The 27495-nt window shown below is 45.0% G+C and overlaps 1 protein-coding gene across 1 annotated transcript; it reads right to left on the bottom strand.

Moving 5' to 3' along the window:
- On the bottom strand, positions 1–27495 carry LOC149365552 (ankyrin repeat domain-containing protein 13C). The gene is made up of 13 exons (XM_089544124.1): positions 27366–27495; positions 26677–26718; positions 25090–25194; positions 24336–24467; positions 22846–22912; positions 21758–21902; positions 16221–16352; positions 14825–14892; positions 14467–14560; positions 9954–10103; positions 8165–8193; positions 7874–7974; positions 1–4340 (listed from the first exon to the last, which is right to left on the bottom strand). Exons 1-13 carry the CDS (start codon positions 27493–27495, stop codon positions 4207–4209), a joined length of 1329 nt encoding a protein of 442 aa, XP_089400250.1. The 3' UTR covers positions 1–4206.

Here is a 27495-nt window from a genome sequence, read left to right as displayed (position 1 = left end):
ACACTGTTCCCACTTCGAGTTATTGATCAATTCGCTCTCGCCCTACCATAAGCTTGCCGTCCCGGTTAGCTCAATTGGTAGAGCGACTGCTCCGGTGAAGCGGTGGTCCCGGGTTCGATCCCCGGACCAGGACGAATTTTTCTTTAACTACGAAGTTTCTGAGAAAGCTGTATAGCTTTCCTTCGTAGCCGTATGGCTGCGCTCGGGTGGACGTCAATGAGTAATTACTCCCTTATAACAAATGTTTTGGCCAATGGCAGTCTGAAGGTCCTCGGAATGCACAGTTTGGGGGCGGAAAGGTCGTCTGTGCGAATCCCACACATATTTTTGGATTTATCTCAGTAATTTTATCCTCAGGAACATGCAAAGTCATTTGACACCACTTCGAACAATCTGTGTCAAATGAACGGCCCCCAAATTTTATGCAAATGGTGGTCCCATTGGGGGGCCCACTTCGATGACTACTATACTGGCACATATACAACGGATCAAAGTATATGTATAAACTGAGGCGCTGCGCACCCACTGTTGCTATGTGATAAAGTGCAGTCACGTGGTAACTGTATTTGTCAATTTGACGTTCATTTCAGATAGACATGTCCTTGAAAAACGTAAGTAGTACGAGCTAACGCTCTTAAACAATATTTTGCACGAAAATTGTCCATTAGAACAGTGAACTCCCACTATGAAGGTAGCATTTCGTGCATTTCTCTTTTTATCTCTAAACTATTAAAACACCCCAGTAGCTTTACTCAAATAGTGACTTGCTAAGAGGTTCGTCGAAAGTTAAAATGCCCTACATTTAGCCACAGACACTTTGGAGCAAAGCCGTCATAAAGTCAAATGCTACAGCTAACAGTAAAAAAAAAAATGCCAAAACAATAACTTCACATATAATACTCGACTAATGAATCAGCATTATGTGTGACTGTTTATGTACTACTAAGCACTACTAAACATGCAAACAGCCAAGCTATGCAGCAGAGTCCTAAACGTCACCTTCGATGGGAATACTGCAAAACTAGCAAATCAGGACATGTGCTATTGCTGCCGAAACAACTGTGGTCAAATATCTTACAGAAATAACACATTGCATCCCTTCAGCATAAGTTTAAGCCCACATCAAAAAAAAAAAAAAAATCTCTCCATACCAGGCAGGGAGGCGACAGGCTCTAACATCAGACCATATTAAATATCTGCAAAAATACTTGATAACTTACTACAAGCATTTCACAGGTTTCTGTAGACTTTCTGCGAGGTATGTTGAATCCAGGCGAACTTTTACAAGCGATAGCGGAATATGCAATAGCCTTAGTAGAAGGGAAGGTTATGATGATATCTGCAACAACCTACCCTGTACTACAAAACACTGCAAACGACCTTGCGATCGAAAATGTGACACTACAAAAAGAGCATAATGTCTGGCAGAATTACCCAAGGAATCACCCACACCCCGCCAACTTAACAGTAGCCGATGCTGCTCGCAGAAAGAAAATTGAAAAGCAAAACAAGCAAAAAAGCAAGCGGTAAAACAATATACAAATTCAGTATATAAATCCCGATGGCATAAGAACACAATTTACGTGCATCATAACAACACTGCAGGCGGTAGATGTGGAGATCTGTGTTGCAACTTCTCTGCCCACCATGCCACCCTTAATGTTCACCTCACAGATGGCTATACCAGAGACCTAAACCACCTAAAAATGCAATACTATAAATATCAAAGATAACAATGCCCTCTTCGCAGCTCCCATTTCCGTGGCACAGAGAACATGAAAGAGAATGCCATACCTCAAATGATACTCAAGAGACCAAGCTGAGTTCAGGACTAATTATTAAACACCTAACCAGCAGCTTGTTAAGAAGCAATGTCTTAAGTACAGGTAGAAGAGCATAAGCACTTTTACCTAGCTACATGCATGATTAGAAACTGCTGAAGACTTGCACAGTCGTCTGAGGAATACCTTCTCAACTGAAAGGAAGGATAGTCTGACACGACACAAAACTGAAAACACCCATTCGTTACCATTCCGACATCATTCAGTGGGCTTCGAACTGAAAACGTTCCCTTAATTTCTGCCAAGGAGCATTTGCAATGAAAACAAGCCTGGTGGTAATTCTTGAAGCTTAATGCAGAGTAAAGACAACTATGCCTCTCGAGTTTCCAGTTTAAAAGAATCGTACCATACCGGGAGCATTGACCTGCACTGTAATACCAAAACCTGCATCAACTCTGCAAGATAACACAAATCACGACCTGAAGGTTATGCTAACCCAACGTGTAAGATCTATAACACAAAAAGAGATGCATCACTGGAGAGATGTTTGGCAAAAATTCCCGTGTCTATTTCCCTTTAACTGCTATCAGCCTGCCCTACGTGTTGAAACAACACACACTACTACTGAGAAGTCAGCCTATATAATTAACAACAAGCTTTGGTAAACCTTGTTGTATACCATTTCATTAACCACACCTGACTACTTGCATGCAACATAACACAACAAAGTACTGGCACCCCGCATAAAGCCAGGCGGAAACCTATTTCACAGACCGCAACCTGTCCGATGCTTCCATACATGCATTCGCACTATGTCAATTTAACAGTACACTGATTGCAACACTAATCTTAGGAGCCTTGCCACTGTACTTCAAGCAACAAACTACAATGTATCGTGGCTATGACTGCACACTCGCAACAGAAGAATAGTCCCGCAACAAACGAGAACTGAGTAAAAACAGGTTTCAGCTTTGATGTTCATTTAAAATTTGTTCTGTGCAGCCAACATGCAGCAAGAAACAAGCTGCAAGCCAGCTTAAGTTCTAATGTAGAAGACTCTCTGCGAACCTGCTTGGCTTAGCTTCCAAAATCTGCTTCCTGTGCTCTGGCATATTTACAGTGAGGGCTCCCGCTAAAATGAGACTATAGTCGCTGCAGTAACAGTGGCTTGTAGTGCTGTAAGGTGCACCATGTTATAGTCATGTTTCCAAACAGTAGAGCACAAGAACAGTTGTTTGGCTACCTCAGTCTATATGTACAACACAAATTATTGGCACAGCAGTTTTAGTTTCGTCTTTGAGACAGGTCAACGACAAAAGAAAAAGCAGATGAAGATTTCTGTTTACACTCCCCTCGCCTTGCCACAAGTGCCAACAGCAAATTGGATTTCCCGATGTTTTCCCGCAGTTCCTTTCCAGGGCTTTGAGAGCAAACCAGTTGAGCTGTAAAGCCGGCATTGGTCCGCTCCAGGCAGCAAAGGGGTCGGCGAATAATGATAAGAACTGACAAGTGCAAAGCAATGCGTGCCAGGCCTGCAATGGCAGTTATTCTTCTTTTTTACACCTGGCAGACCATTCTGCTAGCTATTGCAGTTGAGCAGCAGTTAAGTGCGGTAAAAAGCCACATTGTAGCGAAAAGACTCCATCACTCATCGTCGGTATGCACACAAATTGCGTGAAAAATGCATGTCGTCAGAGCAAAGCTACACTGTCTTACCAGGGTATGAGAGTGGAGGAGCGTGATGGAAAGGAAGGGAGGGGGAATGGGGGGGAGGGGGGGGGGGGGGGGGCAGAACACGAAACCTTCAGTCTGTCACACATGAATATCCAGAATGCACCCACATGCAAAACACCTCGCAGGAAGAAAAGAAAAACAACCGTTGACGCACTCAGAACTCAGAAGCCATGCCCTGCAAGGCTTGTTGCACCCACAAGACACACAAGTTGCCACACCAGCACACCTACAGATGGCGCCATTGTCCAGAAAGCCCCTCGAGGCAGGAACGACAAGGGATGATGCGAGATCCACGCAATCAACCACGTAGTGCGGGGCTGAAACAACACACAGACAGGACCAACTAAAGCCATCGCTGCTACGCACCTTTCGGGTGACGGGAGAGGTTGTGGGCGGGGAGAAGAGTTTGCCACACAGGGCCTTACGACAGCGCGGCAACACAAAGCCAGACACTCTTTTTTTTCCATGGGAGAAAGATTCACACATCGAAGATGACGGACAGCGTTGAGGAGAAAGTGCTGCCATGACCGAGCGTGACGGGAATGTCCAGGGCAACCACTTCAACACAGACGGGGGTGCGGTGGTGGCGGGCGGCGACACGGGAGGAAGGGGTCAGGCGGGGCCGCCGGGTCACGACCAGGCGATGATGGCGGCGTTCCTCAAGGGTCACCAGAAGCAGGTCGTCCAGGCATCATAAGTCGGGGAATCGGTTGCGATCTTCTGAATAGTTTGAGGGGATCTCGAAGAGCGTGTCATCAATGTTGTCGCGGAACTCAAAGTCTTGAAACGTGATTCGTGCTGTTACAGTAGGCAGGATGGGTATGTCTGCACAGGTGAGGGTGGTGGCACGAAAAATGCAAATCAGCAACTTTATCTCATGCCTCAAAAAAGAACAGTGAAATGTAAACAGCAAGCATAATAAATGGTTCAAGGATAAGGTACTGTAACTGTACAATGCCTTCCTTCCCCTTTAACTCAACATGTAGGTCCCAAATACCTTAGGGCCAACTAGCCACTGCAAACGAAGCAAGCTTTCTTTCACATCCCTCTGCACTCCTGCAAAGAGACTTCCAAGTCATTGCAAAATGCTACTAAAGCCTCCGGATCATAATTTACTGTTTTAGGAGACGGAGAGGGCCCTTGGGTAGTGACTCGTTCCGCCCCACAGGTCCCTGCTCCAAAGGATGGTGTTGAACTCGTGTTTAGGGGTGTGCGAATAGTGGTTTTTTGATTCGAAGCGAATTCGAAGTGAATAGCAATTTTCTTCGAATAATTTCAAAGCGAACAGTTCGAATAGTACTTCTGGCACTAAAGAAAAGGCTGAATGACAGTAGGCCTTTCCAAAACCATTTATTTTCCTAACACACGATGCCATTACAAACTGCACTGAGGCTTTATTTAAAACCATGCTTCAAAATTTTAAGAGAGCACCTAAAGTGAGTTAAAAACAGTTTTTACCGGTTTGGTAATAAAAAGTTATAACACATAAAAATACCGCCTGCTTTCTAATAAGAAATTAGAGATAAAATACAAAAAATAACAGTATAACAGAACGGTGCCAGTAGTACAACCAGTAACTGAAACCATAGGAGTAACTGCACTACACTGCAGCAGGAGCACTGAGAACAATAATGAAAAAAAAAAAGGACATTCTGCACTACCGGTGACCAGTGGTCGAACGGGTCGAATGTCTAACACTGAGCTAGGCAATCATGTTCGGTGCACCGACTTGCCACTTGCGTTGCTTGCGTTTCTATAGTTTAGGATCCTCACTTCTTGGCTTGGATTGCGCCTTCTTTTCGGTTACGCCGATGGGTCTGCTGCGTCCAAAGATGTTAAAATGGAACATAGGCTGACCGGACCTCCTAGCAGCACTGGCAGCATCGCACCATCGCGTATCCAAAGCTCCCACAGCACCGATAGGTTGGCCGTACTGTCGGGGACAGAGCGTTCAGGACTCGCCGCGCGTGGCTCAAATGCATCTCCATCACCTTGCGGCCAGAGATTGGCGTGTCTATTTCGCTATCCGAGGGGTGCTCGTATGGAAACGTCGGCTCTGCTCTGTCTCTCTTTGGTTTAGGGCGGCAAACTGGCGCTCTTCCCGGCCTATGCCGTCACTCTGACAAGGCGTGTCGCACGATCCATTTTTTTTTTTTTTGCATTTCACTAGCAGCTCGCGGCTGATGTTTGCCGGAGCGTTGCTTCGCTTATCAAACTGAAGGATCGGAACATCGTTCCGGTTTCTAGCGCCGCAAGCGAAACTTCATTCGCACCGCTCGCGCCTCCTGGCAAAATTGTCCCCGGTAGTACCTCCGAGCAGCACTTAGCATCGCGCTTCCAAGAATGCTCTGAGCCTCCAACGTACCGGAGTGCCCGAGTTGCGACGACGGAGTGCGGCACACCACCGAAGACGGCTCAATGCCCTGATTACGACGGCGTTCCGTCCCCACCAATGCGCAAGCCGTCAGAATAGCAAGAAAAGACGCCAGTCATGGATGGATGCGATCATTTCGATCTACTAAAGTTTGGCAGTCACGTATGCGTCCGCAGCCTCCCCGATGCCGAGCGTTAACGGCCGTAATCCTCCACGGGTGCACAATAAGCTTGGCGTTATCACACGCTAAATACGCCCTTCCCATTGAAGTAAGTATACACTTCGGCGACATCGAGTCCCTGCGCTGCCGCTGTATTTTTCTCGCCTCCGCCGGTAATATGATGGCTTGCCTCAATGCTACCGAGGGAACGGCCGCCCATGTTCGGTACGCATGATTCGTCACCTGATAGGGTGAAGCGATAGCGCGGTAGGGCTGCGTGATCTGTCCTATCAGATAATCTTTTCCGCAGCTCTATTGGAAAAAAAAAAGAGGGCCGGGGGGGGGGGGGATGAACGCGGCAAGGCGATGCCCGCGTTCGAATACTTGCGGCGTCCGAGCTCATCGATAACGTCACCGCCAGCCAGAGTATAAAGGGCTCGCTGACAATAAACGGAGGTTTCTTGCTTTGAAGCTTAGACGACTGTCGGCTGTGTTCTTCCTTCATTGCGTCTGCCTCCACACGGTGGCAGCGACGCGACTTATGGCAGCCTTAGTGCGGAGGTTCGAAGACGGCCAGAACGCAGGATCTTTCGCAAGAGCGCGTCGCCCTCACCTTTCTTTCGTTTGTCGCTGGGTTCGCACCCCGGCCTGATCGTGATTTGCGTATTGACTGACCCCCGAGCGCTGAAAGCGCGATAAAAAAAAAGGCCATCTATGCGGCAATACTCGGAACCGAAACCACATAAAGCAAGCGGGCAAGCGTCCCAGTAACACTATTCGCGCGAGACGAATACTTCGAAATTTCGAATACCGAGAATTCGGTTCGAAGCGAATATCGAATACCGTACTATTCGATCGAATATTCGAAATTATCGAATATTCGCACACCCCTACTCGTGTTATTCAGAGCCGGGACCTGCGGGGCTGAACGAGTCAGACCACCCAAGGGTCCCTCCGTCTCCATCACTGTGTTAACTACATTCGCACCAGTAGAATTTGTCCCCTATTCAAACCAAAGCAGCTCAGAACTCAAAACAAAGCATAACCAACCACATTAAAAGTTTGACCAAACTACTAGTAACTGCTGTTGTGACTACTAATCCTCATATATGTCACAATATCCTGGATTTGTCACATATACTTGGCAATAGTCCACTGTACCATACTATACCTGGTGGCAGCTTTTCTTGCCAATGAAGAGAAGACCACAGGGGCGAAGCACTCGCAACTATCCTTCTGCCAATCAGTTAGGCCGCATGATCAAGCGCCTGGACTCCTGACGCATTGCTCTCCCTGCGGTAACTTGTTTTTGCCACTGGAGCAGCTGGAGCCACCTAATGAAGCTTCTCTTAACTAGACACGCCATCAAATTTGTTGTAACCAAAAAAAAAAAAAGAAACTATCTTTTTCTTGGCTTTCAAAGTTGAAAGTTGGTATTTGTGCTAGAAACATGCCATAAATAATGAATTTTAACACTACACTATGTTTTAAGAGGAAATAACTGCAAGCCCAGCTTCTTGCTCGAAACAATCAAAGCCAAAACTTAAGGTTAGAGACTCAATTACTATAAGTTATAATCTGCCATAGCCTGTCACCTATGAAGTCCACTGCAACTGTACGGGAATGTCTGCAGCTGAGAGAGAGCTGAAAAAATCCCAAACACTGAATATTTTGCATCTACACTCCTTTTAGGCCAGAACGATTCAAATATTCAGCAAATAAGTCTCTCTACCAGTGTTCTTAGCAATCCCAAAGGCTCTGTAGGTAAGAAAGCATGAACACATCGACACGACAGAAAACAGGGAAAAACAAAGAGTATGGTACCTATTTTAACAGGAAAGCCTGGAGGTAGCTTCATCTGTACAAACTCCCGAAGCTTGTTGAAGTGCTTGAAGGGTGCTATTACTTCAAGTACATTCAGCAGACTGTCCGGAAGCATTTGAAAGTACACCAAAGAAAAAAAAAGCACATATTGCCACATTAAAGCAAGGCACAGAAATAAGAGTCACTTTCATTTTGCGCAGTTAAAAACTACCATTGTCACGAAAAAAAAAAAAAAGCAAAATGGGATAAGCAAGGCAGTGAGGTTGCACCGTTATTCAAACGGGTACTTACGAATTTACAGTGAGTGGAAAATGCTGACTCTGAAAGAGATGAAAAGAGACAAAACGTCAATGTTTGCTCTATCATGGCCAGATCCTGCATTCTACTAGATCATAGCAATGGTGAATGGTGAATGTATTCAACAAGTCAACAGGAAGAATCGAAAGAACATAACTCCAATTTGTAAAAATTTAGTACAGTCAAATCTTCAACAAAGGCAGCAAACAAGTGCAAAATAATAAGGTGCACTGACATCCCTGTTTGTGAACAAAGACTAGTATGTCAAGGTGCCTCAGTAAAGCTTGCCTCCTCACCGACTACTGTCTCTGTCCCTTATGCATGTGGCAGATTTTACACTTTCGTTGTATTAGAAAAAATGAACCAAGGAATTAAAGACATACGGCAAAAGGGGCAGAGCCATCACAACAGTCGAACCTCATTTATTAAACTTTCAGGGGACCATGCGAAACCATCACACAATCCACACGTTGTAAACTAAATATTGATCATTGAGGGCTTTTGCATAATGTATGCACTCGTTACTCTAGCCTTCAAAATTAAATACATATTAGTTTTCCCCACACACTATAAGAGTTCCAGTTTTTGTCCCATGAAAATTAGTACTGAGACCCTACAGCCAGGAGCTTTCCGACATTGACAAGGTTCTTTTAGCTACAGCGTGCATACGCTCCCATCACTGCATGCAAACTAAGCGTCACGGCACCTTGAAAACAATTATTTGCACAATATGTTCTAACTCTAAGCAGTCGTTTTGCAATGCGCGGTACGACAATGCCAGCAACAAATCCTTTTGTTCTGACTCTGTCCAGAACTGTTCTCACTTCACTATTTAGGCAGCAGTGCCTGTATAAGGCATTCGCATCATAAAGAAGAAAAGCACAATCATGAATTTTGCTTGTGGCCTGAATAGGGAACTAGAGAGCACTCACACCAGTCGTGTGCTTCCTGGAGAGATGTGCGACCCGCCAAATGACAACGCATCACTCGCTCGGTGCCACTAGTCTGTACGTGCTGCCCATTGAAAGCGCTTCCTAACTAGCCAATGCTAGTCATAGAAAGGTCTAATCTTGTTACCAGTCTTCGCCAGCACAATAACTTCATGATGGTATGAACATACAACTGATTTCTGTAATGCCTCAGCCAAATCAAAGCAAATGGAAAAGCAGGCCACATGAGAGCTGCATCACACCAAGCAGCACATTACTCCCGGAGCACGAACCATCAGCAGAACCATCATTGCGAGCAGTCGTGCGCCAGATCGCATTGTTATGCTCACACGTCTTAATTTCAATTTAGAATACCCTAGGGTGGTGTGACATCTGCCAGTAAAATGCTCCATCAATCAGCCTTTTTCATTCTGGACAGCTTCTGTCAATCATCGTTTTAATGCGGCTGATTTCAGGACGGCGTGAAAGGAACAAGGACAAGAGAGGCAAAAGAACTCAACAGGACAGGCGCATACTGTATGACGCCTGTTTTGTTGTGTTCTTGTGCCTCTCTCATCCTTGTTCCTTCCGCACCGTCCTGACATCAACTACAGCTACGAACCAACTAGACCAAACCAAAATACTTCTTGAGTATAATGAGGGGCATGTATAATTTTGCTTAGTTGGGTCCACACTAATTCGTCGTAAAATGAAAATCGTCTCATGAACGGGGAACACATAAACGAGGCTCCATTATAGTGCATGACATTGGTCACACCTGCCCTCCAAGATAATGCAAGATACCAACTCTGGTTACTACATGGTTAGAAGAAGGGCCCTTGCACAATACTGACCATGGCCAGAGTGGCCTTGAAAACTTTGGTGGTAGTCTTGGAGACTGGTGTTCGCCCCAGGACAGGAGGGCTGCCTGGCGTAGCCGCAATGTATTCCTCAAACGATACGTCTCTCGACGAAGGCGGAGGCAATGACTTTCTCCGCTGTGGCTGCAAGAACAACACAAGAGACTGAATCAGCTGCGTCGAGAAACTTAAGCTGGCAACATTCCATGCCAGGCTCTCAATAAAAGGCTGTTCAAAGCCGCAAAAGCCTCTGCAATTCTTTATGTAATTGACATCCCGTGCTAACAGCACACAATTCGCTTTTCAGACTAAAAAACAAATATAAACGATTATGCTATAACTTTAACATTAAACAATTATGCTACAACAGTTAAATTTGTTAAGCTCCCCAACTGCATCTCTGAAGCTTTCAGGTAGAATACAGACGATCCTCTTGGCATACTAGGCCTAATTCAGCAATGATGCTTTCATCAGAACAATTTCTGGCTGATCCACGGACGCCAAAGAAGAACTGAAGCTGGTCTGCACTGACTGAGTACTGCATTCTAATGAAAAAAAGGTTACCTGCATTAAAAACAGAGCTTTCATTAGCTTTGCATAATAGGCCAAAAATGAAATACAATCCAGCTGCCACAGGCTTTCACAGGGGAACTCCGAGGCTGGACCACATACCATCAACTTCAAGCCAGTGATCACGGAGTCCACTGTTCTCTCAACATCACCATCACAAGTACATATGGCAAACCACCGTCAGCACAGCAACACAAAACCAACAATTGAATTCTACTAAAAAGAAAAATTGTACTGCACTATCCCCAGTGTCCCATTAAAGGGTCCCTGAAACGGTGTCCATGTAGGCAAAGAGAAGTCGAAGTATTGATAGACACTGAACGATCCATCATCCTACCGCAAAAATTTTTGATCTACCTTGTGTGGAACCAGAGATAATGGCTGTTAAAAATGACCACCAGCCTTTTCCCTCTCAACTCGTACACCGGTGCGAACCATAAAAAAATAAAGATTACAGACCGGGACCATGCTCGGCCCACAAATACGTCACCGATGTGATCAGTTTGTTTACTTCCGGTTGACGCGCTCTTTCGCTCGCTCGCTCGCTCGCTTTCCCGCTGTCTGCTGTGTTCACCTGTGTCTCGCAACCGTCGCTGCGGCTTCTCTCGTACTATGGACCCCGAGCTGAAGGAACGACTTTTGCGGATGAGTGCCGAAATGGGATTTCAGCCTTAAGGCGGGGACATATGTGCGAAAAGTGTGTGCGATTCGCTGCGGCGCGCCGTTGTGAACGACGTCGTAACGACCGATCGCAGCTCGTCGCCTGCATCCAACCTGCTGGATGTCAACGACGAGCCGCGCGCGGAAAACGTGACGGGAAGCGGGAGCCAATACGAGCGCGGAGAGCGGCAGCGTCGTGATGCCGTACAGCTCGCTCCTCATTGCGCTCGGGACCGAGCCACGCCAGGCCGGCCTGCCAGCCTTGATGCCGGCCGCCAGCGACTGAAAAACGCGCTAGTATTGTTTGTTCTCGTCCATAGCAAGCCCTTGAATAGATGCATGTCAAAAATGCATCATTTCCGACGATCGTTGGCCAATATCGAGTTGCTGGTAAAAGTGATGACTGCGATACAAGCAAATTTCATCCCACAGCCGCTTTGGCGCTGCTGCTACTAGGTGCGGTTCGTCTGCCGTCTTCTAGCTCCGTTGCTGAAGGCGTCGTGGAAATCGAACATATCTTTTTTATAATGGGACGAGTTCGCAGTAAAGCGATGTGGAGAGTAGGCCTTTTATTATAGCATAGGCGATTTCCGAAGCGCCGTCAGCTGCGACTTCGATCCGAAACCAGCTAGGCCTAGGGACGACTAGGGCAGCCTGGGACCAGCATGCAGTTCGTCGCGCGGCGTTGCCGCAGGCGGTGTCGTTGCCGAAAGATCCACTTTTGCACAGGCATATTGTCGTTGCTCGAATCTAGGAAGCATCCTGTCTAGTATCATGGCTGCTGTATTTTCTTGTGCGAACGTGAGGTACGCCGAGCATGCCGGCCGGCCGGCCAGCCTGGATCCCGTCTGCCGGCGTCATAAAAACGAGCTAAAATGTGTTCTTGACGTAAATAATAAACCCTAGGATAAGAAATGTGAAAAATGTGTCATTTTTGAGGATCGCTGACCAATACTGAGCTGCTGGTAAAGGTAACGACTGTGATACGAGCAAATTTCTTGCCACAGCCGTCTCGCAGCTGCCGCTTGGCCCGACGTGGGGTCCGGCTCGCCTGGCGCCCGCTCGCTGCGCTGCTGAAGGAGTCGCGGAAAGTGACCATACTATTATTTTATTGTGGGATGATGCTGTTGACTGCAAAGCGATGTGTAGAGTAAGCCTTTTATTATAGCTCAGGCGACTTCCGAAGAGCCGGCCGCTGCGGCTTCGATGCCAAAGGGGCAATAGGCCTAGCGACGACCACGGCAGCCAGGCAGCAGCAAAGCTTGTCGCCCGGAGCGCCCGCGAGCGGTGCCGTTGCCGAAAGCTTGCAACATAAGCAGGCATGCTTTGTCGCTGCTCGAGCAGTATTTCTGATAACAAGGCGATCCTGCCTTGTGATATTTGTACACCATCCCAAGCAGCGCTCAGGCATTGCTGCACGGCGGCGAAGGACGACACCGGTTGTGAGCGGAGCTTGGGTAGAGCGGCGCAGCGATGCTCACCGCACCGTGTGTCCCTGCTTGTAGTGGGGCGGCAGTTCACAAGCGACGATCGGTGCGGCGTGGAGGCCAAGTTTTGAAGCACACGCCGTTCAGAAATCCGGCGCTGAATCCTGACGACGACGACAGCTCGCTCACTTCCATCTTTCGGCAGACAGTACCGAAGGGCAGCACCTTGCCGAACCCTGGCTTTGCAACCAACGACACAGCACGGCCGGTCCATTTTGATTGCGCATGCGACGGAGGTCGCGACAGAAATCAGTAGTGCGGTGACTCCAAATCGCACTTCGATTCTCGATTTGGTTCGCCGGCGGAGTGACACAAGCGGTACGAGCAGACGAAAACATTGTAAACCGAAAGTGCAGTACTAATTTCTGACACCCAACACACAATAACGGCGTAAACATGCATATAAACGACAACTCTCCTTGCTGAAATGCGAAATGGTTCCGTAAAGAGTAAGAATGTGAAGTATCTAGAGCTTTTAGTTTGTTAAATGTGCGATTTCACGTTGGCACCGCGCACCAATGATAGCCCTGCGCTGGTGACGTAAAGAGTACTGAAATGACGTAATGAGTACAGATTCGGGCGGAAGTTCACCGCCGCTGGTCGCCGCGAGGCTCGGGAGCAGCAGTTTTTGAAAATGTACCGTGTTCTGCAACTTTATCGGCACAGGTTTGAAAAATTCTCCCGCCACAACCGTTGGCTCGTTTGTGGTGAAACCGCGCACAAAGCTTCCTTATTGTTGTCCGTTTTAAGGCATAGTAAGTGTAAAAGTGGTACTTAACAGGTTTGGTCACGCGAGATGCGAAACCAGAAGCACCCGTGTTGAGATCGAGCCGTCGTCATTCACGTGCTTAAGCAGACGACATGGCCCGAACGACGCATTCAAAGCAAGCCGCCACGCTCGCTGCAGCGCTCGCCTCGGCGCTTGCGTCGCGGCGCTTTTCTTCAGCGATGCCAGATGGCGCCACCAGTACATTTCAGCAGAAATTTGATGACGACGGCTCGATCTCAACACGAGTGCTTCTGGTTTCGCATCTCGCGTGACCAAACCTGGTAAGTACCACTTTTATGCTTACTATGCCTTAAAACGGACAACAATAAGGAAGCTTTGTGCGCGGTTTCACCACAAACGAGCCAACGGTTGTGGCGGGAGAAGTTTTCAAACCTGTGCCGATAAAGTTGCAGAACACGGTATTATAAATTATCTACTCGCTTTTGATGTATTGTACGCGGCATGAACGTCCAGTGGCCTATGCTCTACATAATGCAAGTATTTTTTTGCCAACCTCAGACACCCGTTTCAGGGACCCTTTAACACAGATTTCCTAGCTTCATTCTACTGCATATAAAACCAGAGGAATCCGAGTTCCACACCTAGTAAATTAAAAGAAAATTAAACATTAAGAATTCCACGGCGTTGAACTAGACTAAAGAGTATAATTGCAAGACTTTACACATACTTACAGTTATAAGGCACCAAAAAGACAAAAACAGGAAGAAACTGTCTCAAAGTGCTTGTGTAAGCTCAGTCCCTTCCTCATCTTCACCTTTTGATGCTTTTTAACCACGAATACTAACAGAAACAAAAGCTTATGAGCTTAACAGAGAAAAATCAAGCCTGTTTAGATGACCACTCATTTTTCACAAACATTTTACATTCCTAGTTCATTCATTTCACAGTTTCGCAGTCGTTTATATATCCCTTTTCGACTATAAACAGTTTGCAAGCAGGATGTCCTCATTAAATGAGCATCCTGTGACAGTAAAGAGTTCCTTCAGATTCAGCACCATACCTCGGCATTCTCTAGGACAATGGCATTGCCACGTGTGAAGCTCTCGATTATTGCCCTGTTCTTGTGAAGATCCTCTTCAGTGAGATGTTCCCTCCTGAAAGCAACAAGGAAATAACCATAGAACATATACACGCACAAACAGTAAACGTGTTCAATGCAAGATACTGCGCAAAAGCTCTTTAATTCAAACTGCGTGAAGACACCAACATAGTTAGAATTAAGTTAAAAGTAATAAAAAAGTAAGTAATTTCTACACCCTGCTTTTTGCACCGTGTTCCAACCTTTGTCGTCCAATGCCCCTCCCACTAAAGAAAGACTAAAGGTGACAAAAGCTGACAGAAAAGAAAAATGCACAAACCTTTTCCGAGTCTCGAATGTCAAACCACTAATGCTGTAGAAATCTGCCATGAACTTGCCAACCATCTCCTGAAAAAGAGAAAAGAAAGATATCCCATAAAGTTTATTATACCAAATCCAAGGATGCGAGATTAAGGCAATGCCACAGGTGCCTGGCCAGCGTATTCATCATAATAAAGACTAAGCAACTAAGTTTGAAACCATCCCCATCAGTGGTGCCTTACTTATAATAAGCCAAGGAAAGAACCCTCTGCCAAAGAAGCAGCTGTCAGATTAGAACACACAGGTAAGGAACACAAGATGGCAATCAAGGAACGACAGGATGTTAAACACGGTGCATGGTATGTGAAGGCATCCCTATGAGAATGCCAACTAAGGACCTCACGGAATGGGGTTAAAAAAGAAATCACAACAAGGAGAGAACTGACTGGGGAGCCAGCCCAAGCCCAGAATCAGTTTCTGCCAAGTCCTAGTGAGCTGGAGGTTGACTGAGTGATTCGATTTAGTCTCAAGTACCAGTAAACAAACAAGGACAAGAAACAATGGCTTACAATCAGAGGTGTGTGAATGTTGAAATCTTCTAATAAGAACACTGAATAAGAATGTGAAGAAAGAAGGGCTTTGAACATCACTTTTGTACAAAAAAAACTAAGAAGAGAAAAAAGCAAATACTAGTACCCCCCCACTTTTTTAAAGTAGACCTCATCACTTCAGATTTCAAGGGACAGGAAGAAACGCTCGAATTATCTGATGGTGCATGTCAGAATCTTTTACACTGCAGTAGCTTAGGACTCTTTTGCATCTATTCAACTCACTTGATAATTTCCAGTTTCATGGAAAAGGGGAGGGTTTGCAGTTTTGCAAATGCCATTGTGCACACACTGATATGAAAGCAACGCCAAACTGCCGCTACCAAAGCAACACACTGCAAAGACTAATCTTCTGGTTGGCTACTACATGCTTGTCGCTTATGTGACAAGAAATCTGTGTCATCACGGTCAGTGTACGCTATTTGCACCAGCAGGGCCATGCAGAAAAGCTAGGTTTCACAGATGTGCTGAGGGAAAACTAGCTTTTCAAGTCAACTGGTATTCGAAGTTCAATCTATCGGATGTTACAGTCAAATTTTGCGCATTGAAGCCATACTTTTTGCTATACATGTAGCTTTTTGGTGCTCAGAAACTGTTCAATATAAAGGATAATTCAATCTAACCGACTTCAATATAACTGGGTTCGAATGTAGTCTCACTGCCCGGGTAATACGGAGTGTTCGTCAATACTGCTCCCGCTGGCTTGCAAACAAATTTTGGCCGCAGTCCAAAACCGCAGCGCAAGCATCATTGCAAAAAAAAAAGGGGGGGGGGGCTTCAAAAAAACAAACACAAGGCACCACCTACTGTTTTGTCCTCACGCATGAGCCAGCCCGACTGCGCCCTGTGGAACGCAACTGTCTTGGTGGAGATCTGGCCGGCCACAATGTCGCTACTCATCAGTATGTCCACCTCGTCCTCAATTTCGCTTTCCGTGTCCTGCATAAAAAGGTCAAAGTGTGATGACGGTTTGGTTTATGGGGTTTAACGTCCCAAAGCGACTAAGGCTATGAGAGACGCCGTAGTGGAGGGCTCCGGAAATTTTGACCACCTGGGGTTCTTTCACGTGCACTGACATCGCACAGTACACGGGCCTCGAATTTCTCCTCCAAAGAAATTCAACCGCCGCGGCCGGGATCGAACCTGCGTCTTTCGGGCCAGCAGCCGAGCACCATAGCCACTGAGCCACCGCGGCGGCGCCCAAAGTGTGGTGACGTTAATGCTGGCATGGGCCAGTGCATCTCCCTGCATACTAGGCCATCCATACTGCACAAAACTGTTTTGGGAGAGGAAAGGTAGGTATGTGGGGCTTATCGTCCCGAAGCTATACACAGGCTTTTAAGGGATGCCGCAGTGGACGGCTCCAGACTAAATTCAACCACCTGGGGTTCTTTGACCAGCCCTGTGTCCCATAGAACATAGCTATTTTTGCATTTCGCCTCCATCAAAATGCTGCCTCTGCCATCAAGATCTGATCCAATAACGTGGGCTTAGTAGCGGTCAAATGCCAAAGCTACTGAAAAGCAACACCAGTCCAATATACTAACAACCAAATTCAAATGCACCATGTTCTGCCATTTGAATCCCTGCCTAAAAATTTAAATTAGGAACTAGCAGAAGAAAAAAAAGCTTATGAGAAGCTACTAACATGTGTGTTAAGTCTGCCTCATCTCATCAGCAAGACGAACCGTAACTTAGGCCTCTAGAAATTCGCCTCCACTGAAATTCGACCGCCGCGGCTAGGATCAAACCCTCGCCTTTTGGGTCAGCAAGCGAGCGCTATAATTATCCACTGAACCATCGCAGCAGCCCTCTTAGCATTTCTGAGTATTTTTTAAATTCAAGCTGGGAACGCCTGATGAGGATGTAAGTTTCAGTGACTCTGTAAGATTCATGCTATCATTAGTACCGGGTGTAATGCATACCGTAACTGGGTGATCAAAAGCAGGGAATTCCGGTAACTCGCTGCCTGTTAACTAATGTACAGTAATACCTTTGCCACACGGCCAGTTTCAATGGCCATTGAGCCTTTGAGATTCTCAATGTTGCTGCCACAAGGCAAATCTGAATGGCCATTGAAATGGTTCTCGCATCTTATGCCAAGCTTGTGTGGTGCCACAATTGCTACTTTCGATTTTGCGCAAACAATGAAAATATTTTTATAATCTAAACTAAATGTTGAAAGACACTTGTGTGGAGTTATAGTAGGAGGTTTTTAGCTACTTTTAAAAGCCAGTTGCATTGTTTTAAAAGACACGGCCTTTTGTACGGTTTGCTGTCGCAGTTTTGAAATGTTCTTGCAACACTGATACTGTAGTGCTCGCGTTTCCCTCTTTTGCGATGGAGAGTATAAAATAAGATGCTGTTTAAACTAGACTGATGAAATCTTAAACTATTGCACAGACTAATATTTTTACTGCTTGCATTAGAGTTTAGGACAGTAATGCTTGTTCATGCTTTGGTACCGTGAAGGTACTGTGCACGAAAATGCGTGATGGAGCCGCTCGAAACAACGCTAGCAACCTTTTGGGCGACGCTTGAAGGCCCTCGAAATCTCAAAAGAATTGTGTGCTGCTCCAGTGACTCTATAGACTAATGACTAGATAATGATAGCAACTAGATGAGTAATTACTCCCTTATTATAGCCACTGAAACTGCTCGTGCTCGTTCAGTCCATGGACTATCAGTTCGAAGGCCTTCGAAATGCCCTTGTGACAGGGGTATAACTCTGGTTGGTAGCTCCTATTACTACAGGGATAGAGAAGTCAGTAAGCTATGTCAATAATAGATTTGTAGGTAGAATAGCATGAGGCACAGCTTACTTTTTTCCCCTGTTGAAGGAAAGCAACGGAAAAAAAAAACAGCCATAAGAGACACTGGGGACAAACTGAGATTTGTGTATATCAATTACTGCGCTGCAATGACAAAGAGGTAAGCTATGTTGCGAATAAATTTGTATGTAGAACTGCACAAGGCACAGCTTACAAGTTTTTCCTGTGGAAGAAAAGCAAGAGACACAACAATCACAAGAGACACCCAGGACAAATTGAGACTGGCTTACCGTATTTACTCGCATAATAGGCGTCTGCTAGCAATCGTGTGAATACAGTATTGATCACAGTGCGAAGTTCGGGGTGCGCCTATTTTGCGCGAAAATAAAAAAAAAAACTGGTTTTTCGCGACCGAATTGGGGGTGCGCCTATTATGCGAGTAAATACGGTATACCAATCGATTACTGTGTTCTAATGACAAACAGGCTACTACCACTGAGAAATTAACAGTCATGAGCTAGAAAAGACCCAAAAAATGAAATAAACTAACAACTGTGGCAAGGCATTCACACAAAGCAAAGAGCGATGGCCAAAATTACGTTTCTCTTGGCGGATTTTTGAGAGTAGACCTCATTGCCATCTGCCCCCCAGATACCAATCACAAAATCCTAATGCTCTTGATGTCATCGCTGATGCCAAGAGTTTGAGAAGAGTGATAGGATAAAAAAAAACTGCATTTTCAAACTGCAATTTCTCAGCACTAAACACATTTTTCGCTGCCAAATGAATGTCGTCACTGAGCCACATGATGTCAAACAATCAAATTTAACTAATGAACAAATATTCACTGACGTTGTCCCCGGCCCTTCAAGACCCAAAACACATGTGCAATGCAAGGTACTATACAAATGCGGTGACATGACGCGATTACTCATGCAAGCTACTCTAGCTGTTAGGCTCCCTACTGCGAAAAAAGAAGTTATAAGGCTATGCTGCTAATAAATTAGTAGAGAGAATTTCATGAGGCACAGCTTACATCATTTTCCAATTTTTCCTGCAGAACCAAAGCAACAGAACATTCATATAGAGTAAAATCATAGGATTTTTTTCACTAATAAAAACATTACTCTGCAATTATGAAACTGCCTTCTAACTGCTTTCTAAGAAAGCCCCTGCTCAACAAAAACCACCAGGCATCCCCGGCCCAAAAACCCATCCCAGCAGAAGATTGTGTGGTGAGGTTCTGTGGCCATCTGCTGAGCTCGTTGTGTAATCGTTTCAGCTCCGGAGCTTAAGAGGGCCTGGAATGCTCTTCCCACCCGCTTGAGTTTGGCAGGTAATCAGATTCAAAAAGCAAACTCCGCTGTAGTAAGCACTTCGTCTAGCATACAGGGAGGTCTCCTTCCCAACTTACGGTGCCTCTATTACAGCACCGTGACACAATACTGCATTGTCGTCAGAGCTGCCACTTAAGACAGGTGCCAGTACAAAACTCAAGAGCAGTAGCATTTGAACTGAAAGGAACAAAAATGCCTGTCAACGCGCTATGACTCTGTTTGTTCAAATATTTAAGCAGCCGAGGTACTCGAGATGACGCCATGTTTTCAGATGCAAAGACAGAGGATTGCACCTACAATTCCTTGAAAGCATGTTGTTCCTGCTACCATGGACTTGCTGAGCAAACAACTCACAAGTTGTCTTCTACTTCACAGAAAGCAAGACGTACGGCTAATTATTTATTCAATGCTTTACAGCAAGGGTTTCTCTCCAATTATTCACAAATTCGAGATCGCAAAAACATGGACCAAAATATCTGGACTTGCAGTGTATGGCCACAAGCGCCTTCTGAATTGTACAAATCTAAAAAATAAAATTACAGATTTTACTCAGAAACTAAGACACCCACAAACATGACAACTAGGATATTAAGCTAAGGTTTACAGCTTTAAAGTGACAACACTGGGATAACATACTTTGCGTGAGGCAGCGAAGTGATATCAATTGTGAGAATAATTGGACCACCTTGCATAATTTGCAGTATGCATAGTGAAACTTAACAATGGTTTTACCCCAAGGGTTAGTCCCTGCAGTAATTATCTCTTAGCATACCTTCTAACTTTGGCAGTTGGCACTGCGACTGGTTTGAGAAGCAGTCACCATAAAACAAGTGATACCAGTACCGCTCATATCGTGCACGAAACACAGAGGCCAGTACTATTAGTAGCAGTTGGCTGCTAAATGGTGAAATGGCGACTAAATCACAGTACTAATGCAAAGCAACTACTATAAGTCTACTTATATTACTTACAAAACTTAAGAAGCTTATTAGACTCGAACCTCGCAACAACAAACACCACTTAAGCTAATTTGCACTGGAATGAAGCAGTAAAACCTCATTCATACGTTTTACAAAAAAAAAAAATGCAGAAGAAACATATTATACAGAAAAATATATGATCCAAACTGCCTGCTTTTGGAAAACGTAACTGTTGAATGAAGTATAAAGACATTTATTGGCAACTTCACTTCATAAAAATGTCGACTAGCATTTCTTCAGAAGGATTTGTTTCTAAGCTAGTTGGTGGTTCATGATGCATGGGAACTACAGCCGACAAATAAATGCAGCAGAGTGAAGAAGTGAAAAAGACATGTACACAAGACAGACTTGTTGTGCACATGTCTTCTTTACTGCATGGTGTTTATTTGGCGGCTTTAGTTCCCTTGTAGCATTTCTTACGTGAAGGCTTGAACAGATCCTTTTCTAGTGATCGCAGAATTTAGACCGCATTTTCGCTGTCTTAAGCGCGAAAGGAACTTCGTAATGCATCCGGTTCATCGACGACAATGAGGAATTAACCAACACCTCTTCCTTCCTTGTCATTTCCGAATGCTTCGCCCCATTGCACTTATGATGCTTCGTCCCACTGTCCTTGTGACCACATCGTTACACATTTGTTGCTTCAAGTTGCACGCGCACTGCAATGCCCTCCTGTCGGAAACTACAAAATAAAATGAGGCAGCGTGACGAAGTCTCATATTTCCAGTCTACATTTTGGGCCAGCAATAGTTACAGGGCAGATTTTTACGCGGCAGTATACAGCGACTTGAAAGTTCATTCAATAAAGGCAGAATGTTCCCACAATTAAATTTTTTACCCGAGTTACATTTTTTGCTCTAACGGCTAATTCGAATATTTTTTGCACTCCCAATGACTTTGAATTAACGAAGTTTTACTACAGCAATATCAGGAGAGAGAGGCAGCAGCAGCACAGAGTGCAAGCTTCTTATGTGCCACTCTCTCAGGGCAACGATGGCACAGTGGACCATCAAGCCCAAAAAAGGTGTCGGCATTATGTGCTTAAAAATAAAAATCCCTAGTTGAAAGCTTGGCAAAAAGCAGCACCACAAGAGGGGGACTTTTAGCTGCCTGCATGGTTGCCAGCTGCTTCTGGCATGCAAATGATTGAGTAGCTTGCAGAAGTAGTGGCAGCATAACACTCGTCCAGCAGAGAAGTTACCCTTCTTGCTACAAACTCAAAAGCCAATGCTGTGAAATCCAGAAGAGCTGCTCACCTCGTAGCGGACGTTCTGGTAGACCTTCAGGTTGTTGTCCAGCACCGTTAGGGACTTGGACGGCTTGTCGTTGCCCGTGAATAGGAAGGTGATGTCCCCACGCTCCCACTTCATGTCGTTGAAGTCGACAAGCGTAGTGTCTAGCCTAGTGGGATGGAATGGACACGATACAGGGAGGTTCAAAAGAGGTACACCGAGAAAACAGGGACACGAAAACCAAGATTTGCAGGCTGCTTTAACTTCAGAGAATGAAATCAATGCAGAGTGCGACAAAAGAGAACGTGCGAGAGGGGATTTAACTGTGAAAGGAGTGAGGAAGCGTTGACCACGACGAAGCTTGGGCTACAAAAATCACAATAACTCAGAGACAAACTTAACAGAATTTGTAGAGAAATAATCAACAAACACTATATCAAACCCCCCTTTTCGTGTCTCAAATGGTCTAAAATTAAATTAAATTTAAATTTGCTTTAATTTAGATTAAATGGAAAATGTGTTTCACCCCTCCAGATACAACATACTATAGCCAAGATCAAACTGACACATTAATAGTACATAACATCAGAACGTACTTCCTGTTTTACAAATTTGCAGTGCACCAGCAACAAGAAATCAGGAATGCTTAACACTAGAGCCCCGTTTAGAAATTTTCCGTTAATTGCAAGGACCCTGATTACACAAGGCTTCTTTTGTCTGATAAATGAATAGAAACCAGAAGCAGGGACACCGTGTTCTAAATACAGTGCCCCAAGCATTGACACCGAAAGCGCGATAGCACAACGCTATTCAAGCAAGAGGGAAACATCCGGCTAAGTGACAAAGATCCGCATTCACACACACTGTTCAGAGACAGTGATAGCAGGTAAGCAAATACCCCGTCCTCACAAAACACCTCGCTATCTGAGACAGAGGCACACTCTGAGGCTAAGCACAGAGAGGGTCGTGGCATGGGGGATAACTCTTCCAGCCACTAATAAGAGAAAGGACAGATAAGGCTTAGGATAGCAGCTATTGAAGATGATTGTTCAGAGATCAAAATACAAAAAAAGGAAAAGAGATAAGGTGCAAGTGAGGAGTCTGAAACAAACCGAATGTTTGATCCTTTCTTGTGAATTTTACAGATGTCTGAAGGCAATATCCTTGACACCAATGGTACTGCAAACAGGAAAAGCAAAAATACAGCAGTCATCAAAAAAAAAACAGAAACAAGCAGACCCTGAACACTGCACCCGGAGACAAGAGTGCAGCAAACACTGCCACAGCTTGAAGGTAAAAAGAAAAACAAAAACAGGCAGACTCCTAGCATAGTAGGCAAAGACACAATCATGGTACTGATAGCTATTTTGGTGCACAACTGTTCCTTACGCTTTTTTTTTTTACACCTCAAGTGCCGCCCTGCATGTCACGACAACATGGTACAACAACATTGTAAGTAATGAAGTTTTATGCCAGAGCTGTAACCTCCCCAAGCAAGCTGTGACTATATTATATCATAGTGAAAAAAAAATCAGTACAGAAGCAAGCTTTAAATGCTGAAATTGAGAGAACTGAAAGCACCAAAATACTCCCCCTTAAGCAAGCACCCATCCTCCAAGCCAATAAAATTTTTGTTTGTAATAAAAACAGATTCTATGGCTTTTTCCGGTTATGCTAACGTTTGTCCAGCAGTGAAACACACATTTATTGCAGAAAAAAAAAACTTAGGTTTAAAATGAAATATTTTCCCGGCAACTGATTCAAACTCACAAAGTTAATGCTGGAACGGATTCTATAATCATCATTAGAAGTGAAATGCAATGTGGCGCCTAGGCTAAGAGACTACTGGTGAAAGGAATGGCGTCACCACAGTTAGAGTGTGAAAACAGCACATCACGGCAGCACCTATATTTCATTTTCTAGCCTTTTCTAGCCTTTTCCAGCCTGTAAAAGCTAAGTTTTCAGTGAAAGTAGCGTCTTTGTCATTGGAAAGTGGTACCTATCAACGCAAGCCAAGTTTACTTTGACATCAGCACCCCTGGGACAAAGCGATAGGTGTTTGCTCAATAGCAGATGGCAAAAATTAACTGTAGGCGCCATATACGCCCCACTTGCAAAAGATTTTCGCCAATTTTTTGTGTTCCTTCCTTCGGTATTCTTCAGCGTGCTTATCTAGAAACCTGACACATTGACACATGTGACGTTACGTCCACAAGAAAGGTACTTCAGGCATCGCAGTGGATAATGCATAACAATAGCACACAGTTCCGCAAGATCAAAATCGAATGATTGAACTATGACAGAAACACAGCCCATACATACAAGTCACTAAACATGCACTATAAATGAATCTTAAGAGCTAAAACATGAGTGAGAACAATTTTTCGCATGTACAAACACCAAAGAATGAGCGTGTATCTGCTGCAAGTTGCTCACCATACATTTCAGCTGGACAGTGCGAAGGCGCATGAACTAACAATACACTCAAATTTCATATTCTGAGCAACCTATTAAAAGGTAGCTCCTTTCACCTATTTATTAGGTAGTCATTTAGTAGGTACAAAATTGAAATGTTCAAGAAGAGACTACAAATGTTGCTCACTCCAGCTCTGGAAGTCCCACTTGAGCTCCATGTAGAAGTCCCCCATGAGTTCCAAGATGTGCACGAGATCGGGCCGCCGAAAGTCCATCGCTTCTCGCGACTGCTGCTTGAGTTTTCTTAGCAAGGAGAGTACTGCACAAAAGCAAAAGGAATCAGCCAACACCCTACAAAGGAACTGGGGGCACAAGCTGATTAGCAGAAAACAGAAACTTAACCCAAAACACAGACCTTCGTGAAACAATAATCAAAGAACTACCAGCCCGCCTTGTCACAAAGAGCTGCTTTGTCCCAAGAAGTACTTCTTTTCCACAGCACCCACACAAGCAGGGCATTATGGCATTCCAATACACAACTGCCTCTATTAGTCAAGCAAAAATTATTTCTGACAGCTGAAAGGCGTAAAGCTACTTCCATGGGATCCGTGCATAGAAGATAGGAATTAGCCCATGCACGAAACTTCCCATAAAGGCAGCTCTGATAGTAAGAGAAACTAGAAAACCAAACTTTTATTAGTTCCACGAAGCTACCAGCATAAATTTGCCATTTTTTCCAGCAGCGAGCACCATATAGAAAACAGTTTTGGTGCTTCAAGCAAGGATGGACACAGATAGATGGGTTTCCAACGGTGTGCCAATGGCAAATTTGAAGGGAACAGCAGCAAAGAAAGCTGGAGGCATTCGATGCTGAGCACTAGCGACACAATGCAAATTACATAAAATAACAAAGTGCAGTGTACAAGCGGAGATTAACTCACTTGTTTGCCGGTCCCCGTAACTAATTGCTTCTGCTAAACAGTTCCACCCTTGACTGTTCTTCACTTTGACAGGAGCATTGTGTGCAAGGAGCAGCTGGACACATTCTAGTTCCCAAAAAGAAGCAGAAGTGGGAATGCGTTATTATTCACGCATGCACTTTGTAATACCCGTGCCACACGGACAGATTTAATGTCATTAAGTGCTTACTGCCTTAAGTTTTAATGGCATTCATGCGGTGCCACACGAATAAATTTAATGGCATTAGCCTTACTGCCATTCGCGACCTACTGAGTTCGCCACAACTCATTCGCCCGTGCATTGCGTACTCTCGTTCCCATTCCACACGCAGAAAAGCATGCAGCTTTGTTAGTAACAACTTCGTAACCAGTAAGAAATGGTTAATTCTTAAATTTCAGTTAGATGAGGCATCTATACCGCATTTTCGATGCGAAGAGCGCCATTTTAACCAGCCTTAATGACAGGTACTCTCGACTTGTGTGCTAATATGCGGTTTATGGCTACTTTTTCGACTTGTAAAGCAGGAACAGCCGAATTTTCTGGAAAATCGTTTTTACATTACATTTGAACAACATTCCCGATATATTGTGCTCATTAGAAATGTTTATATTCAGATGTAACTTTTGACTACCTTGCAAGCGTTATCGTCATCGTCACTATCTATAATGGCATTAAATGTGGACGTGTAGCACGAACTCCGAAAATAATGGCATTAACAAACTTAAGGCCTTAAGCATTTACTGCCATTTCTTGTGCGCGTGTGGCACGGGTATAACAACACAACTTGAGCCCCAGCACTGGTCATAATATATATATATATGGTGGACACAATGCAAGGTACCCAAGTTCAACAGGTTAGAAGTTTACGACACAGTACACCAGTAGAATACAAACGATGTGTGAACTGCCTATTGGGCAAGGTGGAATCTACAGTAGCCAAGATGAGATGACGAGTCTTTCTTGCCGCCTGCACTTAGATACAAAACTTATTACCAGGCAAGACACTGAATAAGGCTAAGCCGGAGAAGTTCAATTGGGAAAGGTTACTAGATAAATTTTATCTAGTACAAAGCAGTTTATTCTTCACAACTCTGACACTAGCTCCTACCAAAAAATAATAAGATGTAAGTATTGACCTTTCTTTCTTTACAGAACACACAAAACTGAACTGCTGACAAGGAGATTAATGACGCAGCAGATATGAACAATAAAATGTTAGTTAAACCGTTTACAGGACACATTTTTGTTCACAGTCATAAAATACCCCAGCATCTGCTGTCACTGACTCCAAAGGTCAAGAAAGAGCGTTGCAGCATTTTGTTCGCTCTAGCACAAAGCAACTAAAGGGATGATGACACTGGAAAGCTGGCTCAGAAGACAATGCTCAAAAAGCAAAGCAGCAGGTGGCGTTCGACTACAGAGCTCTGCATCGCAGGCTGCCTCTGGGCGATTAATAAAACCTGTCACGACGCTGCCACAAGAAAAACGTCGTTTGACTTTTTCCCAGAAACGCTGCGCGCAGCCACGTTCACTCACGTCGAATTTAGAGAGAAAATTCTTAACCGTACCCTTCTGTCCCAGCATGACAGCCAAGTGAAGCGGCGTGTTTCCTGAAATAAACACAAGTTGCTTTAGTCACATCATGCTCAAGAAACAACGCGAGCGAAACGGCTTACGGCAAGGAAGTTAATCCATTTACCGAACGTGCCCTTTCATTGATATGCACGTTCAGCGGAAAGGCTCTCGCGATTTCTCCCGCCGGGAGCTAGTGAGAAGCATCCCAAGGCCACATCCATGTGACCGCACCGATACTGTCAAGTCTGGGAGCGGAAATTCCAGACCGCTTCCTCACGTTACGTTGTAGTGCGTGGCTGCACAGCGCCTCCAAAGAAAGTTGTGGGCGGAAATGCGATGGCGAGTGAATTATGCGCCCGGAAAACGCAGCCCTTCCGTCAAACACGGTTTTTCCACGTCCGCCCCAAAGCATCCGCCGACAGTACGAACCGATCTGTTTCACATCAAATGTTTACGTTACGCGGCTTATAGGTCACAGAACAATGCTTCCGTTTCGTATAATTCCACGCGAACCTTCGACAACGATTCAAGCGTGAGCACAGAAAAGCTTAGTTTAGCTTTCTCGAAGGCTGAAAACTGACCCGGGAGCTTCGCTCCGTCGACTCGGCTATGGCAGGCTGAACAAGCGCGGAGTAGAGTGATCGCACGGAGTGAGCAGCTTACAGTCGCGAGACTATCTTACCGTGTACGTCCTTTTGCGCGACGTCGTGCGTCCGTAGGAGCGCCGAAACGCGGCGGACATCACCGTTGAACACATTTTTGTGCAACGGATACATGCTGCCGTCTTCACTAGTGCTGTCGCTGTCCGCCAT

The sequence above is a fragment of the Amblyomma mixtum genome, chromosome 1 (genome assembly GCF_055824585.1).
Source record: "Amblyomma mixtum isolate Tamu chromosome 1, ASM5582458v1, whole genome shotgun sequence".
Taxonomy (NCBI): Eukaryota; Metazoa; Arthropoda; class Arachnida; order Ixodida; family Ixodidae; genus Amblyomma; species Amblyomma mixtum.
This window is presented reverse-complemented; position numbering and strand designations above follow the sequence as displayed.